At 40.1% G+C, this 20,474-nt stretch overlaps 1 protein-coding gene across 3 annotated transcripts in view; it reads right to left on the reverse strand.

Annotated features, from left to right (window-relative positions):
* LOC127637737 (astrotactin-2-like) overlaps positions 1-20,474 on the reverse strand; it is a 749,824-nt gene that overhangs the window by 405,741 nt on the left and 323,609 nt on the right. For all 3 annotated transcript variants that reach the window (XM_052118989.1, XM_052118979.1, XM_052118998.1), the window contains one exon: positions 17,490-17,657. In XM_052118989.1, coding sequence (XP_051974949.1) covers positions 17,490-17,657 — 168 coding nt within the window. The remainder of the gene's footprint in view (positions 1-17,489; positions 17,658-20,474) is intronic.

Below are 20,474 nucleotides of genomic sequence, written 5' to 3' on the forward strand. Positions count from 1 at the left end.
GGGTTGCACCATTGATATGATGAAAGATATGAATGTTTTAAATACTGTATATATTTTAATATTAAATAATAAAAACAATGTCACCCTGTTTAAAGTGGTAACCTGCAATTGTTACTTAAAAAGGGGTCATGACGTACTTTTCAAAATGTCTGAATCAACTACATCAGGTTACAGCACCAAAAAAGAGAAGGTTAGATTAGGTAAAAAGAGCTCCTTGAAGTAACAGTTGCAGGTTTACACTTTATACAGCATACCTGCCAATAACGGATTGTGAAAAATAGGGAGATTACAGGGGGAGGTTGTATGTGTGAGGAACGGCAGCTGGTGAAGAATGCATTAGTAATGCTACATTGAAGATGAATAATACCAAGAAACTGGTAACTACTATTCAGTGTGTCCCTTACCACATACTTCACAGTTTTAGCAATAAATACTTTTGAGATATTAATAATAAAAAGTGTACACCCCTCCTTATATGCTGAGAACTTGACCCATGACTTATAAAATGTTTTATTCTTTTTATTTCTTTGATTCACACTGGCAACCTTAAAGGTCCAGGAGTAGAGCAGGAAGGGTACCGGCCGAGTTAGATGTATCACTGGACCGGGACCCCTCTCCGAGGCATTTAGTGAACGCCAAAAGACTGTGTCAGTCTCTTGCTCACCCTGCCACAGTGGTGGAGAATGCGGGCACTTTTGTGGGCAGAGACAGAGTAGTAAGGCATCAACAGTGACGTCACTTGCCCTCTCATTTGCCAGTTTGATGGAAAGCCTGGAGAGGGACGTAGAATCCATGGGGATTGCCTCCCAACCGCCTAAAGGGTAAGTGCCACTTAATTAGCATTTGCCCAGTGGTTGGTTCAAACAGTCATGTTTAACCAGTGTTTTCTCTGTCTCTGCCCAAGTGCGAGCGAGAGGGTGAGCTGGCCCGGAGAGGATTTCTCTATATGCCCACTCCGGCCGTAGGGCCTGGTTGAGGATGTGGCATTCCTGTGTTAGCGGTTAAAGAGTGTGCACCTCTGGCTCCGGACCCCATGTTCGGTTAGGAGCATAGGAGAAGGTATCACCGGGGTGATGCTTAGTCGGGGGGAATGTGGTAGAACGACCATCCCCTCCCTCTTGTCATCGTTCACTCTATCACCTTCCATCACAATATACAGATCTGAAATGCAGTCGGCACTCTAACACAGCTTAGCACTTGCCACAAACTTTTCTATAGACATTCAGCATATTTTGTGATCCCAGGACTTTCCCCAATGTATCATCAAGTATCTCAGCCTCTGAGTGGACTAGAAGCATTGGTGTTATTTGAATGCTGAGATCTTCAGATCTAGAGGTTTGCCACTTTCTAATGAATAATCTGGTTTAAATAAACAATAACAAAAGCAGAAGTAATGGGCCACTGATGGCTCCATGTGTAACTGTATTATCTCGTTTCTACTCCTGATCTTTCCACACATTATTTCTGTGAGTTTTCTGATGTAACTGGCTTAGTGAGCAGATAAAATAGATCTAAGAGGACTCAACTAGTCCAAGATGAGGAGAGTAATAGCATCAGCACTTGACTGAGCATTCAGCTAAAGCTAAGCTCAAAATCACTCTCTTTACTGAGCTTGAGAGATTAGAGCTGTCTCTCATTAACATGACAATATCTCTACAGCTCCTGTACCATCCTCAACATTTAGGCATATGGAATATGGAAAAGGCATATGGAAAATCACTGATTATGTGTGATTATTCTAAAATAAAGCTGAATAGACTTTTAGGCGCTCTCCGAGCCATTGACTCCAGTCGCAATTATGAGTGGCCCTCTTCTGCATTTGAGAAAATGCCATTTAAGCCTCATAAATTCTATATGCTGCATGATCCATTAAGTAAAATGCAGATTGCCACATGTTGACTGATTTAATAGACAAAATCTATGTTTTTTCTATTGCTGCTATCGTATTAAAGTCATTGTGTAAAAGGATATTTTATGAACAGCTTCATTCGGCTGTATTTAATTTGTGGCATCTGAAATGTCCAGTAATATTTCTACTGGACAGTTCACATAAACAAAGGTGGGCCATTGTTACAGGAGTGATTGAGTGGCAAGACATATATATGCAAGACTGCTTTATGGACATAATATACACTCTAGCTATATTCATAAATCGTACAGTAATATGTAGCAAAATCACAAGACTGCTGAAATAGTCGGTACTTAAAACTACTCAATCAAATTCTTAATAATCACATAAATACAGTGTCAGATTTCGATTACACTAATGATGTAGGATGGCTTTGTCCAGGATTATTTCCTAACAAGTCACTTTTTTTCTTGTACAGGTAGTATCACTTCTACTGGTCATATACAGATCTAATACACCAATATCTGTTTGTAGTTTTACAACTCTGATCATATTTAAAACATATTTTCTCTCACATACAACACCAAGCTGTTTTAGATAGTAAAGGTGGTGGGAGTGTGATGGTGTGGGTATGCTTTGGTGGTTCAGGGTCAGGGTGACTTGCAATAATTGAAGGGAACATGAATTCTGTTCTCTAGAAAATCCTAAAGGAGAACGTTCGGTCATCAGTACGTGAGTTGAAGCTCAAGTGCAACTGGATTATTTAGCAAGACATTGGGAAAAAGCATAGGAGTAAGTCCACCTCTGAATGTCTCAAAAGAAGCTAAATTAAAGTTTTGAAGTGGCCTAGTCAAAGTCCTGACTCCCGATTGAGAGGTTGTGGCAGGAACTTAAATGGGCAGTTCATGCTCGAAAACCCTCCAATGTGGGCCAAAACTCCAACACAGCGTTGTGAGACTGATCTCCAGTTATCGGAAGTGTTTGGTTGCAGTTGTGGCTGCTAAAGGTGGTACAACCAGCAAATAAGTTTAAGGCAGTTAGTTTTTCACATGGGTAATATAGGTGTTGGATAACTTATCTTGTTTGAAGATCATCTAAAAAAATGTGTATGAAAAATAGACAATAGAAGAAATCAGGAAGGGGAAAATACTTTTTCACAGCACTGTATATTTAACTGTGTGCCCCCTTCCCTTCCTGTAAATATCTTATTTTGTGTAAAAAATCTAGTTACACTCACTGAGGAAAAGCAGTTAAACCGCCTGATGCTTCCAGTACCGAATTGAACTAAGATAAATGTAACATTGTAAATTCGGTCTGAACATGTTCATACAATCCACCCATCCATCCATCTTCAATCGCTTATCCGAAGTCGGGTCGCGGGGGCAGCTGCTCCAGCAGGGGGCCCCAAACTTCCCTATCCCGAGCCACATTAACCATCTCTGACTGGGGGACCCCGAGGCGTTCCCAGGCCAGTGTGGAGATGTAATCTCTCCACCTAACCCTGGGTCTTCCCCGAGGCCTCCTCCCAGCTGGACGTGCCTGAAACACCTCCCTAGGGAGGCGGCCAGGGGGCATCCTTACCAGATGCCCAAACCACCTCAACTGACTCCTTTCGACGCAAAGGAGCAGCGGCTCTACTCCGAGCTACTCACGGATGACTGAGCTCCTCAGGGAATCTCTATGGGGAAGCCGACCACCCTTCTGAGGAAGCCCATTTCGTCCGCTTGTACTCCTGACCTAGTTCTTTCGGTCATGACCCAGCCTTCATGACCATAGGTGAGGGTAGGAACAAAAATTGACCGGTAGATCGAGAGCTTTGCCTTCTGGCTCAGCTCCTTTTCATGACAACGGTGCGATAGAGCGAGTGCAATACCGCCCCCGCTGCCCCGATTCTCCGGCCAACCTCCCTCTCCATTGTCCCCTCACTCGTGAACAAGACCCTGAGGTACTTGAACTCCTTCACTTGGGGCAATACCTCCTTCCCTACCTGGAGTACGCACTCCATCGTTTTCCTGCTGAGAACCATGGCCTCAGATTTAGAGGTGCTAATCCTCATCCCTAATCCTCATCTTCCGTATTATTTGAACTTTAATGTTCATACAATGATAAAATTATTAATACTATAACAACATATCATTTAACATTTAATTATCTGAATTTATTTTACATTTTCAGCAGCCTTATAAATTTTCCAAAAACAAATGACAATTAAAATTTTTAAGATATTTAACTTTAAATAAATAAATTAAATAAATATTAATAATAAAAAAAATAACAACAAAATTTGATGCTGTATATGAGTGTTCATTTGGTACATGTTTGTGTGTGTGTGTGTGTGTGTGTGTGTGTGTGTGTGTGTGTGTGTGTGTGTGTGTGTGCGTGAGGTTTAGTGTCTCCAATTTGCTAGGACGTCCCATATTTAGGCTTAAATTTTAGCGCTCTTATTGAAGCAAAAAAAAATAATTACAATAATGCTTTATCTGTGGGTTTCACAAAAGTAAAACAATTTAGTCTGATTTTGACTTGAATAATCCTCTTTTATAATGAACATGCTTTAATTTTTTGGTTTATCATAAATAGGTGTAATCAAGTCATTTTCTAAATAAAATACAGTTTTATTTATTTATAAATTATTATGATTATGATTATTATTAATAATATTATCATCATCATCATCATCATCTTTATTATTATTATTATTTAATAAATAAAATCTGACAAAAAAAAAAAGCTTCACGTCATTGACCATTATGATTGACCCTTTTGTGTGAGGATGTGTGTTTGTATGTGTACGTGTGTGTGTGCTGAGCTCATCTGTTTCCATAGACTTTTTCTCTCACTCTGCTCAGCTTATGCAGCACTTTTGCCATTGCTCTTTGTTTTCCAGCTTCACCTTCACATTTATGAATATAACCCTTAGTGTTTGTAGAGTCCATACATCACCATAGTATCGTTCATATCCGTATAGTCAAGCGTTTCATGAAACATTACCTGCTAAATACAGACATGATATATTCAACTTCAGGGTCATGCTTCCTTACAAACACATTACTTATTTTTTCCTTTCCCTCCCATTTTTTAAAGAAAGGCAATTAAAAAGACAGTAAGAGGAGGTGGATAAAGCCTTTGAATGTCAGGTCACAAGTGGCTTAGAGTTTAGAGAGTTCATGAAAGAGCTGTGTTTTTTTTATTTATTTTTTTATAAATGCAGGCAGGCTACATATGTATATAAATAACTAATATAAACAGAGATTTACAAGATCTGAGGCCAAAATATTCTGGGTTAAATACAACTCAAACTAGTGGCGTAACTTGGATCTTGCGGGCACTGGTGCAAAGAAATGGTCTGGCCCTCTCCTTGGGTGGCCTTGGTTGTTTTTCATCTCCCCTCGGGGCCGCAGCCATTTTTATGGTTTATTTTGGTCAACTGTTGCAGGCCCCATCGCACCCCGGGTCCTAGGGCAGTTGCCCACTTTGCCCTCCCTAACTCAAACAGCATCTGTGGCATGCTGTCAGTTACCACAGAAAATAATATAGACTTGTAAAGAATACAAAATCCAACAGTAAACATGTTAATGTAAAGTCCTATAAAGAAAGCCAATGTCCATAACATTAAGAGGTCCTTAGAGGACAAAAATGTCAGCGTCAAACAATTGCCATAATAAAATTATATATTTACATTATTTTCCACTTTGAATGAGTTATTTTTTTAACCAACATAATTGATCATAATTACCAAATATTCATACATATTCTGGATTTTAACACTTTAAATGCCAGTTTGCTTATATAATGCCACCGTTGTTTTTATTTTTTTTTACACAAACACACACACACATATTTCTCAATACACACATACAAATCACACTCTAACATCCATACCAACACACCCTCACAATTTTAGCTGCATAATTTATTCAGTTGGCCTGCAGTGCTCTATAATACAACAAATAGAAAATAGGAAAAATGCATGTATTTGCTCCACAGGCAAAACATGAAAATGGCGCTATCTGGTGTAAAATATTAAACATTTAAATTTTGAAGCCAGGGTTCCGGAATGAAAGCATAATATCATAAAATTCATGATTTGATGCTTTAATGGCACTGGGATCAAATATTGCCGTTTTAATGGGTTTCAATGGGGACCTTTTTTTCCTTAAGGTCCTGAGTGTAACTGTTCCCTATCTGTTACTCACTCGACATTGTGTTGATGTAGTGACACTAGGGGTCGCCCTTGGGAGCCCCAAACACCTGCCTCTGAATTTGCATGCTACTCCCCCAGACATACGGGTATAAAAGGAGCTGGCTTGCAACCACTCATTCCGATTTTTTTCTTCAGAGCCGAGCAGCTTAATTCCTCTGCAGGTCCATTCCCCGCTGAAGTCATTGAAGCTGTTGGATTTATGGCGCATTACAGCAGTTTCTCCCCCTCTTGCACTAGTGTTGTTTAGAGATCACTCCTGGGTGTTTCAGCAGCTAAAAGAGTATATTCTTTAATATCCCGCACCCTGTCTGCTCATCGCCTAGGGCGTCCCCCTGCGGCTGCAACACTGGCTCCGCCAAAGCCCACTACACTAGGCCGGACCCGGTGTGGAGCCACCTGCAGTGAGCTTACGGAGAAACTCGCTGCCGGCCCAGTACGTGTGCTATCTAGGCCCTGTATTGGGGTAGGTGCTCCACATGCACTGGTTGCCCATGGTAACCCTGTGTGATGTATATCCCGCGAAACTGTTTCCCCACTGGTAAACCTGTGTCTTCCTTGGGCAGAAGCCACTCTGCCCCTGTCACCGTGTTTGTAGAGACCCCCCCACCCCCCGTGTAGGACCTACCACAGATCTTCTCTACATGAGACACTGCCGACAAGACTCAGTAAGACCATGTGACAGATTGTCGAGTGAGTGACAGATAGTGAACGTCCTGTTATTTTCATTACCTCCATTCCCTGATGGAATGAACAAGACGTTTTGTCCCTCCTGCCACAACTCTGAACTACCCGCTGAAATGTCTGGGACCTTGTCTCGGCTCCTCAGCAAAAAACCTGAATGAATGGTTGCAAGCCAGCTTCTTTTATACCCATATGTCCAGGGGAGTGGCATGCAAATTCCACTCGCCAATCCCCTTTGGCCTTTTCTCAAAGATCAGAGGTGTTTGGGTCTCCCAAGGGCAACCCCTAATGTCACTACATTGACACAACATCAGGGAATGGAGGTTATGGAAGTAACCAGGATGTTTTGTTTACACAGTGTATTATAGATGTATTATAGGAACTGAGCTTGAACTATCAAAATTCAGAAATTTAAATTGAAATTTATGCCATTGCATTAACACAGCCAAAATGATTGAAAAGACAAAAATGGCCCGAAGGTTGCACGAGGGTTAAACATTGGTTTGTTTGTGTAAAGAATCCAGAGATTTGAGGATGTATTTCAACCTAGATGAATCTTTATTGTCTGTTTCTCTATTTCTTCATAATTATCTCATCAAAATGACTGTACTTTCACCCCAGCAGTCTAAGAGCACCATTTGTTACCATGTGTCCCAACCATCCTGCAAAAGAGGTACTATAAACCAGACACCAGGACAATAACTGTAAATGTCAAGTGTGATGTTCATAAGCCCCGGGCCTGAGACATTCCAGTCGGGTTGTGATATTCCACTGATCCTCAGCCACTGGCAAGCTTATCAAACTGACGCCCTGCAAACCAACCTGATTGAGACCTTGAGTGGCAGATTACAGCAGAAGGTCACAAGTAAATAAATGTGTTTGCCAGTAACTGCTGGAATCAAGCCCTGATGCTGTATGTATATGTGTGTGTCTGATGACTGCTGCTTTTAGTTCAGAATGGACTGAAGTAATCAGCAGTTTCATCAAATATGCATCATGATTCATCATGCATTTTTCAGATAATATAGGTTAATTTTCACTTAGTTAAAAGAAAGTTCAGTATTTAAAAATGTTGATGTGTGTAATAAACAAAAAATGTAAATGCATTCAAAAATCAAACAAAAATTAGATTTCAATAATGCCCTGATTCTTGAGAAAAGGGACAGCACATGTCTTGCATACAAAAGCTATATTTATGTTAAATATTAAGAAATTCATAATAATAAAAATAAGGAAATATGTATACTCAGAGCATTTATTACTTATATTTTTAAATAATTTAATTATATATTTATATATTTTTTAATGCATGTTCTGTACTTACTGCTCTGTAACTTAACCTGTCCTTAGCAAGAGGTCACAATGTTAAACTGATTCCAAATGCAACAACTTTATAAATGTAATATCAAATGAAACATAGGGATCTGTAATATATCAAACAATACACAAAGTAAACTTTACATTTTATTTTCCATAAAAAACTGTCTATTAAATTTGTGTTCTCACTTTGCATCAAATCCGTCAGATTTAATCAGATTTTGATAATCTAAATTAGACAATGTCATGGTCATCTATTACTCTGAGTACCTCTTTCCCACTTCCTTCTCATAGTGGATGCAACAGTAGGACACGTGGTCTGGTAGGTTTTATATATTTTGTTTCATATTTTAAGTCTCTATAGTCACAGCTTCATCATATCAACACTGTCATTCCCATTATGATAATTAGGGCCCAAGCACTGAAAGTGTGGATGCCCTATTGTTCTTCTAAGGATTCTTCTTCTTCTTTTCAAGGTTTTCTGTACTTTTGGGGTACTTAACATGCATGGGGGGAGGGTTCTCTGTAGTGCCCCCTTTAAAATGGGTATGTAAGTGGGGCTCTGTAGCACCAGCATTTTCACCTACAGTCACAAAAGTTGGTACATATATAGTTCTCATCAAGCCAAACAACTTTCATACTCACAGTCATTAGCTCTGCCCAACAGGAAGTCTGCCTTTTTAGATTTTCTGAAAATCGCAAGCTCTGAACTTTTAAATACTCCTCCTAGGGGATTAATGTGACAATGGGTCACGGTCATAGCACCACCATCTGGCAGCAGGAAGTATGGCTCTTACAACAGACTTTAAAATAGTCCTCTTATATTTACCCAAATTGCTTAAAAATTGTTTAGAAAAATGTCAAATGCCAAATACATGTGTCCACCTTGCATTGTTTTCTGAAAGCCACTGGGTGGAAATGTACCCATGCTGCTTGGGCCCGTCATCGATGCAGCTATACTTTCTTTTAGAATTGTGGGATACATTTTGGTATTTTAGTAAGAAGATATTACTGAGGGAAAAAATCTAAATGGCTCCAGTGTATAACACATGGTTAAGATTCAAGTTTAACATTCAATTTTGTCAACTCCATTAGAATTTTTAGAATAGTGTGAAACCAGGATATATATAGTGTATATATATATATATATATATATATATATATATATATATATATATATATATAGCATATAATGAATATTTTTATGTATTTTACCACTTAACTAATTTCCACTATGTGGGTCAGCCTCACTGAGGTTGAGCTGTCAGGAGATGTAGAGAAAATTAATCATGCATATCCAACGAAAGCAAACTATAGGAATGAACAAAGAGCAAAACCGTGCATGTGGAAGTTAATTCATTATTTCATGCTAAGCGGGGACTCTTCGCCTGTGAGGGCAAAGACCGGTATGGACAGGGTTGGGAGGATTTCTTTAAAGAAGTATTCTGGGCTGAATACTGAATACACAAATGGATTCAGTAAAGTATTCTGAATACATAAAATAAAAAAGTTATGTACAAGAATACTTTTATAATACATATTTATACAGGCAAGGCACAACTGGAGGACTTAAGTGTGATGTGTCATTATTATCTTATCTGAAGTGCTACACCTCCACCTCTAACTAAAGTGAATCTTAATAATTTGTTTCTTTAAATTAGATGTGGAGTTGGACACTAATGTTATTTTTTCTTTATGGAAGGAATCGTGGCCATGAGAAGGTTACCCCATGTGACTCTACCCTCCCTAGCAACCGGGCCAATTTGGTTGCTTAGGAGACCTGGCTGGAGTCACTCGCAACCTGGCTGGATTCGAACTCGCAACTCCAGTTGTTTAACAAAATTGTAATATTTTTCTTAACCCATTATTTGATTGGACTGACAAAGTATAATACATTTTGACACAAAATCTGATAAGAAATGCAAATAAACCGTATTTATTTTTGAGATGATAACTGGATGCCATAAAGTTGTGAGGTCATGTGACATAAATGTAGTATATTTATGATTTGTCACTAGGCTTGCTTGCATATTTCAATATTAAGGCCAATTTATTAATTTAGATTTCTATCTCTTTTATTACCAAAATTTTTATTTTGGGTGCTTTTGATTCTTTTATTCATGCTTTGTTTTGTTTTTGTTGTTGTTTCATTATTATTATTATTATTATTATTAGTTTGTCAATCTCTTTGTATGAGAAAGTAAGAAATAATATTAAAATGTTACAATATGTGTCACATAGAACTATAGCTTCCCATACATCTATAAGCCACAAATATTACAGTAGTTATTTACATGAGGTTTTTCTGTCATCGTTTGGACTCTGATCTACTTCAAGTCCTTTCCACTCTTTCAGTCTTTGCAGTAGGCCTACGTTCTCTATAATTATTTTATACCTACTGTATTCATTGTAGCCTATTATTGTCATTAATGACTGCTATTTCTCACAGTTTTACAAGTTTCTGATATGGACGTGACTCACCAAATGCTTATTGTGAGCCGTCTGTGTTTACTTCACCTTTACATGCATCTGCAGCTGCATAAATTATTTACACAGCAACAATCATGGGAAACACTGTATTATGTGCGCGGATGTTCTATTTGTGGAAATATCATTGCCGGCTCGATTGATACTGCTGGACAGCTGACAGTACACTGATTGTTGCCAGATTTTTAATCCAGGAATCATTATACGTGAGTAAGACTTGCTTTCTGCTCTTTAGTGCCTACTATCAGACCTTTTGGTGACTACAGTCCATTTTTTAAATATCCCAAAAACACAACCCATGATTCTTTGATTTTAACCCAAGATTGTGTTTTCAATTTGGCATGAAACCCTGGCAACACTGCGCACCCTGCAGCTTATCTAAAGTAAGAGATTTTTTATTTTGTGTTCATTATTAGAGAAGTATTCTAAAAAGTATTCTTTTTTTTTTTTTTTATAAAGAAACTGTATTCTAAATACAGGTACTTGAAAACATAACAGGGGCTGAATACAGTTACTTCATGTTTGAATTCTGAATATGTAACGGCATCACAAGTATTCTATTACAGCCCAACCCTGCGTATGGGGCACCTCCAGAGGCAGATGTGAGAATTGCAAGATACCTTGCATGGTTTTTTGCAGGTCCAGTGTTGTCGTGCAGGGCTCCTTGACTCTGGGGAGCCAACAGCAAAACATCCTTACCACCACCCAAATTATTCGGAAGTGAAGAGAACCCTCTGCGGTTGGACACAGATGATCTCTCAGATTCTGCATGGCTGGATGAACGTGCCTCTCAGGTATCTGATCCTATTCCACTGGATCCTTCAGACAAAGCAGTGATTGCTACAGCCGCAGACCGTGCACTTCTGCCTCCTGCTCTGTGTTTCATAGAGGCCATCTACAAAGCAGAACGGAGGGGCTACATGTACTCGCAGATTTCATGACAGTTTTCTTGGAAGGCCCCTAGTTCTAGTGCCCTCCCCAGTAATTAGCTAAGCAACTTGGCTGGGGTTGCAGGCTATGGGCCCAGCTGGCAGGGGCAACAGCCAGGGCTGGTCGGGATGCCACATATCAAAACAGGTGCTGCAGAGCAGTTAACAATCAGCTGCAGTAAGCTGATCATACCTCAACTTTGTCAGCAAGGCTTGCATGCTGTGTCCACGTGTCCAGCAAACAGAATCCAGAGTCTCTGCAGGCAGCAGACATGCTGGTCCAGTGAACAAGTTTGCATGCCCAGATCCTGGGGCAGTCCATGGCCTGTATGGTTCAGGCAGGTTGCCAGGTATGGTTATCCCAATCCAATTTAGCAGACCAAGACTGTATAGCAGTCCTTGTGGCTTCATTGATTCCAGGTGAGATTTCTGGGCCACCATCAGAAGCAGCCCTGGAGCAATCACACAGGACAAGGGAGCAGACACACTATGTCCATTGGGTTTCAGCTGACAATGGGCCACAGCCATCAGCTTGTGGCAACTGGGCTCGGGCAGGGTCGTCAGGTCAGGCCCACCCAGAGCCGCATAGGACCGCTGCCCAAGGATCATCAAAGGCTCAGGTCAAGGGGACCAACATTCCTTTCATAGGAGATGGCCTTCAGATCCACCCAACACATGCATTTAAGGAGGCAGGAACTGTCACTGACATTTGTCAGCCTCTGGCCTCACACTTCTCATCAACATCTTCTTCATTGGCACCAGTGTTCTCAGTGTCTGTGGGTGCTCAGCACCCTTGAGTTCAGATACAGGCTCCAATTTAGAACCAATAGACCCCATTTTCAAGGAACTGTTCCTATTAAATGGAATGAAACAGAATGCCAGTCCCTTACAGTGAAAGTCTCAGTGCTTTGGGAAAAGAAACATTCATGTCTGTTATGTTCCTAACCCATTTTCCATGGAGTCGTTTGACATGGTTCAGTGGGTATCTGGCCCAACGGATTTACAGGGCCATATTCTGGACTTGAGTTTAACTCATGGACTATCTGTTTTGGACATTAATATCAGTAACGTGATCTTTTCTGATCATATGGCTGTATTATTTTCGGTGCCATTCACTGGTCAAATCCTCAGAAATCAATCCATAGTGTGCTTGTCTCGTACCTTTACTTCATGCTCCAGTGAAGAGTTCTCTGCAGCATACTATGAAGTATGTGATTCTTCAGTAATGGAATCTATTCTACAGTACACAACTTGGATGCTGACAAACATCTCAGTTACTTCAACTCTACATGTGCCTCTATTCTGGACACTATTTCTCCATTGAAGCTTAAATATCATAAGCTGAGGCCTGTTCCCAGGCATAATGACATGACACGTTCTCTCAGACAGGTTTGCTGACAAGCTGAGCGCATATGAATTCATGAGAAATTCTCTCACTATGTTCCAGAAGGCAGCTAAGGCTGCAAAGTACAAATACCTCTCTGATTACAAAAACTGTCATAAACCCAAAGTTCTTTTCTCCACCATTGACTGTGTTAAATCCCCATGTAAAACTCTTTCCTGAGCCTTCTACATCTCTTTGTGAAAGTTTTGTGAAGTTTTTCACAAATAAGTTCATGGCTATAATATCTCAGTTGTCTCATGCTGGGTATACTTTGCCTGACGTCCCTTTATACTCTTCTACATGGTCTGTGTTTGAGTCTGTTAATTTGTCCTCCTGTTAGGAACTTGTTGATCAGCTTTAGCCAACTCTATGTCCCCAGGATATCATTCCACGTGTTTTCTCAAATAAATGATGGATGCGGTTGGCTGGGGTCTGTAATCAGTAAGCAATATGTGTTTATATACCGTTACCATTCCTGCTTGCCTTAAACATGCTGTGGTGTCACCGTATCTTAAAAACCAAATCTTGATCTTACATCCCTTACTAATTTTCTCAAACCTGCCTTTTATTTAAAAAAATCATGGACAAAGTTGTACTGTTTCAATTACAATCTTTCTTGTCAAATAATTCTATCCATGATGTTTTCCAATCAGGTTTTAAAGTGTTACATAGTGTGGTGGGACGCACTGTTGTGTCTCTAATCAAACTAATGCGCGTGGGTTATCGAGGGTCCAATTATGAACTGTGCGGTACCGTATAAAAGGGGACTTTAGTCCTATGTGTGTGATTGCCGTCTGTGTGATGCGTCATTGCCCGGGGACCGCCCCTTCTGGTTTTCTCATCCGTTTCCGCTCGGAGGTATGTGTTGTTTGGCTAACTAGTTAAAACACAGATGCGTGAACTTTTGTAATAATTATTTGGTTTGTAGTTGTGAGGATAGTTCGCTGCTGTGGGCTGTTGGTGGCTGCTATTTCCCCCTTTCATGCCTCTCCCGCAGTCACGTACTTTGTGACATGGTGGTACCCTTCTGTGTGTGTGTGATGTGGATGTGCGCCTGGGTATGAAATGAAGGTACGTGAAACTACCACTATTGTGCAGCGCTCATTTTTATACCGCAAGTATATGTTTATGTTTACATTTTAGGAGGAATAGACTGTTCTGCGAGCCCTGCGGGGCAACGCTGTTTGACACTGCTCTTTTGTATATCTGAACTTTCTCCTGTGACAAACTTTCTCGTCAACACGTATGGGGTCGATCTATGTGTATTGTGTGACGCCTGCCCTCCAGCATGTGTTCTGGTGATCGATGGGTTCTTTTCTTCAAAGTGATTTACTTTAATTGCTTTTGGTATATTTATTTTACTTATTTTTCAGTGTATTCCTTTATGAATGTTGTTTTTCATTTGGCTTGTTTTGTGAACTTTTCTTGTAGTGTTTTTTTTTTTTGTCTCTGTTTTGCTTTACGGGTGTTGTTAGAGGGACAGTGAGGTGAACATACAGTACACCCAGCTTTGGTACCAACTGTGAACCCCATTATTGTAGTATTGTTTCATGATTTTTTTGGTTTATTAATTTAAGTGTTTATTATTGTTTTTTTTTGTAATTATTAAATGTCCTTGTTGAATGTCGAGACCAGTGTGATAATTTAGCTTTCGTTATAGGAGCCGAGGCTTCAGGGCAGGCCGCTAGTAGGCCCTCACCCTTATTGGAGTGTGCGTGTTGACATCTGTGCACAGGGTGGTAAGAGTGATTATAGGAGCCTTGTGCTCACTAAAATAGAGCACCTGCCATTGTTAAGCCTCGGCCTTTTTGGTCCCTTTAAAAGTCATGAATGTTGAAGGATGAATGTTGACCTAGTTTTTTAATGTGTTTTTAAGATTGTTGTTGATTAATTGAATAAAGCTTTTGTATTTTTTTGTATCCACGTCTCTGGCCCTCCTTTCAAAAAACCCACACTCCTGTGTGTCCCTTGTAGGTGGTTAAATTCACCAGTATTAATATTTCCCTGGTCAAACAGGGTGGCGTAGTCTTGCATATGTAGAGGTAGTTTTCTCCTCTTAAGGTCCCGCTACATTCGCACGGTCTCAAATGACATCCTTCTCTTGACTGATACAGGGAAATCCATTGCTCTAGTCTTATTTGATCTAAGCACAGGATTTCATTTGGTTGACCATGACATACTCCTGTCTTGTCTGGAGACATGTGTGGGTCTTTGTGGTACTGTATTAAAATGGTTTCACTCTTATTTGTCAAATAGGTGGTTTACTCTCAATTTGGGGCATCATACTTCTTCCAACATACCTCTTGGTGTGGTGTTCCGCAGGGATCAATTCTTGGTCTGGTGTTGTTTTCCCTGTATTTGCTCCCTCTGGCCTGTCTGTGGAGTGTCTTTTCATTTATATGCCGGCGACACCCAAATCTATCTTCCCTTACACCGCAACAATAAAAACTCACTTCAGCCACTGTTAGATTGCCTAATCGAACTTAAACGATGGCTTTCAAGTCATTTTAAAACCTTAATGAAAACAATTCTGAAATAATTTAGTTTGGCCCTAAGGAAAACAGTGTTTTTGATTATGATCGTGGCTCTCTTGCCTCATATAATATGCAGTGTGCCCAAAACCTAGATGTCTTATTTGACAGCAGCCTAAAGTTTGACATACAGATCACTACAGTTGTCTAGTCTTGTTTTTTTCATCTTCACTTTTTATCCACAAGTAATTTTTAAACCATAATACATGCCTTTGTAACATCTCGGCTAGACTACTGTAACTCACTGTATTGTGGCATCTCTCAGTCTTCTATTTCATATCTATAGCTAGTACAAAATGCCATATTGATTCTAATTTCTTTGCACTGGCTCCCTGTCAAGTATAGGATTGATTTTAAAATCGTATTATTTGTCTACAAAGCCCTCAATTATCTGGCTCCTCAATACTTAACTGATTTATTGCTCCCATACATTCCTTCTCGAACCTAAAGATCATGTGACCATGGCCTACTCACTGTCCCTAGAGCCAAACTTAAAAACCGAGGTGACCGTGCCTTCGCTACCGCTGTTCCGAAACTTTGGAACAGCCTTCCTCTTTATATCAGACATGCTCATCCATCTCTGCATGTAAATCTTCTCCTAAGACTTGTTTATTTTCCCTGGTTTTTAACATTCCCTAACTATGTTATTTTGGGGTCATTTATATTCATGATTGTAAATTGTTTATTTTCTTTTTTGTCTTTGTCTTATTTTATTCCTTTTACTCACTGTACATCACTTTGGTCAACCTTTGTTGTTTTTAAATGTGCTTTATAAATAAGCATTGATTGATTGGTTGATTGAAAAGGAGCAGTATCATTACTGTCTTCAGAGTTGACGGGGCAGGGGTTTTATTCCACCTCTTTGCTGATTCCAAAATAGGATGCTGGTCTTCACCCCATCCTAAATCTCAAGAGGTTCAATCATCATCTAAAGCTACTGCTTTATCGTATAAAAACCCTCTTCAACTTCGCAAAGGCAAGAACAACACACACACACAGAACCATCATCATCAGCGCTGTCTGATCACGGCCGGGTCTTCTCGGATCAACTTGGGTATTAAACATAATGTTAAACAGACCTGTGACCCGCAGCAATAGAATGTAACCCGACCAGACCCAGTTGAGCATATAAAATGTGGATCGAACCCGTACGGGTCCTGTGTTGGGTCTCGGGTCCTCGGGTTAGGGTGAACCCGTGAAGACCTCTACCAGCCAGACAATAGTTCAGTCTATCACGATGGACTTAAGAGGATGAACTGATGCAAACTCTGCCATATGACAAGGGATACTTCGTATTCCACTATTTAAAGCTATTTCCTAGCTTTGGTAATGTATTAGTAATACAGCAATCACGGAGCACAGTTCTATGTAAACAATGACTAACGGATTCACTTTACGTCACCAACTGGCTCATATTACACACAAACATTTTCTTTTGCCACCACCTGCTGGCTAACTTATGTAATTTCAAAAATAAAGCCAGTAACTCCTAACAGTGATACACACACCGTGAAGCATTTGAGTGCTGATGCTGTCTCTCCATCAGTGCTCATGGGACGTCTCTCGTCCAATAAGATTCGAGGACCAGAACTAACTGTGGTGTATATATATATATATATATATATATATATATATATATATATATATATATATATAAATCAAAAAACAACAGAAGTCTATGGAATGTGGTATGCCCCCATTTAGATAGCCGAGCACAAGTGTGTGTGTGTGTGTGTGTGTGTGTGTGTATTTATCACTTTGTGCGGAACAAATGTCCCCATAAGGATTGTAAAACCAAAAATGTTTGACCTTGTGGGGACATTTTGTCAGTCTCCATGAGGAAAACAGCTTATAAATCATACTAAATTATGTTTTTTTAAAATGTAAAAATGCAGAAAGTTTTCTGTGAGGGTTAGGTTTAGGGGTAGGGTTAGGTTTAGGGGATAGAATATATAGTTTGTACAGTCTAAAAACCATTATGTCTATGGAAAGTCCCCATAAAACATGGAAACACAATGTGTGTGTGTGTGTGTGTGTGTGTGTGTGTGTGTGTGTGTGTGTGTGTGTGTGTGTGTGTGTTTATGCGTATTCATGTGTGACCACTCACCGGTCTCCTGGTTACACAGATGTTCACAGGGTTCAGTGGTTCTCTGTCCACAGTAATCTCTCACCCACTGTGTGGAGGTGTTGGTCTGGTAGTACAGCATCAGTTTAGCTGGATTCAACCAGTTAGAGACGTCCAGGTAACTACCCATGCTCACCACAAAACTGCTGCCTGTATTAAAACATGAAAAATTCACGACATTTATGCAGAAATATTGTATTTGTGCAATTTTGTGCAAATCAATTAAAAAAAATTACAATTCTGATGGTAGTTCAGTCAAATTAATGAGCCCAGTGGGAACGTTATTCTTTATAAATTGAAGGTCCAGGTCGAAAATGTTGCATTGTGGGACACATTATTGCCTGTAGTATGCTCTTTTGTAAACTGCAAATTATGGCAAATGTGGTTGATCATCCAATGCATACATACTGCTTTCTTAAAACAAAACTGTGAACCTAGTCTAGTCTAAGGTGGTAAAGATCTCTCCCTAAAGCATCATTAGCTTTTGCGAATAACATTTTTTTCCACTTCTTTCTCTGTCCATCGTGTTCTCCTCTCTACATGCACATAGAATGATGTGTTCACCTGTCCTGTTCTACAGATGTGTGAATACAGCACTTCTCCAAGATAAGAGTAACTTCAATTAAATTGCTCTGCTGCTTCATAATCCTCTTTGGCTTCTTAAACTCATGCAGGAGTAGAGGCTAAGCGGGGGTGTCTGGATGTTTGCCAGAGTGGCACTCGCCTTGCAGCCACTCAGGGTCATTAAGCGCAATGTGTTGCAGCTATTATGCCCGTACTTTACTACAAACTAGCATGGGCCAATAAAGTAGCAGAATAAAGTTAAATCTAAACAACTGTGAGCATGATTTTTATGAGCCAGAACAGTCTTATTAATAAATCAATAATAGAGAATATTATGTTAAATGTTATATGTTGGATATCTGGAAGTTGTATCTGTTTTATGACTCATGTATTATTTTCTTGCTTCCATTGATGGAGCTTTGACACGGACAACATCATCAGAGGGGAAAACTGAATTAGAGCGCAGCAGTCTGGTTCTAGAAGTAAAAAATCCAATTCATTTTGTTTCCAAGTCGAATCGATTTTTTGTGATAAATTATAAACATTTGAAGACAGACCTACCGTGAGCTTTGAGGACATAAACTGATGGCATATGCTTCTTTGTAAGCAAACAGTTCATATTGTACATTAATAGTAGAATTCCTGATTAAGAACTACACTGCTCATGATCCTGAGAGAATCAGAGAGCACCAAATGAGCTCTGCAAAGACCGCCCACTCCCATGACGCACTGCGAATGACACATTCAAGTCAGTCTCCTTACACTCTCAAACTACTCTGAATATTTAGCAATAACCTTAAAATATATAGTTTCTTAATGTATAATCAGCAACTTTAAATCCTTATTTTCATTTGTATTTTCTGTCTATTTTAATGCAATTACTTCATTTGCAGTGCTTCTTGGAATTGTAGTTCATTACGCTTATAGACTTTAAGTACACAGCGTAGTGACTTTGCCCTTTTGACTGATTTGCAATACATTTTTTGCTTCAAACAAAAGTTTATAATGTTGTGATTCATTTTAGAGCTGGTTGGTTTGGTTCATTATGGTGACTCGGAAGTGTAGAACACAACACATTTTTACAAAGCAAACAAAAGTTCACAGCACAAATAAATTAAGCAACAACACATATAAATTAAGCTACAAATCAAAGAAACTAAGTCACAACACAAAAATAAACAAATCTACAACATAATGAAATTAAGTCGCAACAAAATTAAGCCACATCACAAATACATTTTGTGCATTTGGCAATGTTGACATGGTGAATAATGTTTGGATTTTTTCTGGCACGACACGATAAGACATTCCCAATGTGAGTAAAGTAGATTTATGTTTTGATTATGTTATGATTTTATTTTAACTAAATCCATTTTGGCAAATATTTATTTTTTTATTGTGAAGAGTAGTATTGTAATTAACTCTCTATGGTATGGTGTTCACCTCCAGGCAACACAATACAATTTGGCTTACTGTGTCAAAATTAAACACCCGATTCAGGAGTACTTCTTTAATCTTTGTGTTGTAGCTTAATTTATTTGTGTTTGTGGCAGCGGGGGCGTGGTCAAGCACCCGTCCGGGAGAGGAAAGCGGTAAGGGCGCTTACACCTGAGCTAAATTTTGCCTATCACCTGTCTCTAATTCCAGTGAGCACGAGGAGAGCGGCATAAAAGCAGACACAGAGCCTCCAGTCAAAAGGGCCCGACAAGCAAACCCAGTGTGCTTGTACTATACCATATTAGATTATTCTGTGTGAGATCATTGTACATGATTGTGAGAAAGACGGCAATTAAAGCCTTACCTTTTAGTTGGAGCCTCGTTTTCTGTCATCCTTCCCGTGAGGGTTTTACACTGGTGCCGAAACCCGGGAATTTAAAAGAAAATAATAAATAAATAAAATTCCAAGCATGGAGAAAGGTCGCCCCATGGAGTCCTCCCAGCTGGCGGAGGTCCTCCAGTCCCTCGCAACGTTACACCGAAGCCACCAGCAATCCCTGCTTCAGCTCCGGCAGGACCAAGACCGCCGGTTTTTTGAAATTATGCGGGCTCAGGCAGAGGACCGGCACGCCATCCGGAGCCTCCTCAGCCAGGAGACCGCGTCGGCCACAACCGCGACCCCGGACACCCGCGCTACGCTGGCCCCGCCCACGTTGCAGAAGATGGGGGCAGCAGATGATCCTGAGGCTTTCCTCGATTTGTTTGAGCGCACGGCAGAAATCTGGAGCTGGCCGCGCGAACAGTGGGCAGCCCGCCTAATTCCTCTCCTGTCCAGGGAAGCTCAACTCGCGGCGCAACAACTGCCGGCGACGAACCTCCTGGCCTATACAGACCTGAAGAGAGCCATTCTGCAACGGGTCGGTCGGAGCCCAGAAGAGAATCGCCAGCTCTTCCGGGGCATGAAGT

This window comes from Xyrauchen texanus, chromosome 4 (assembly GCF_025860055.1).
Source record: "Xyrauchen texanus isolate HMW12.3.18 chromosome 4, RBS_HiC_50CHRs, whole genome shotgun sequence".
In the NCBI taxonomy this organism is placed as follows: Eukaryota; Metazoa; Chordata; class Actinopteri; order Cypriniformes; family Catostomidae; genus Xyrauchen; species Xyrauchen texanus.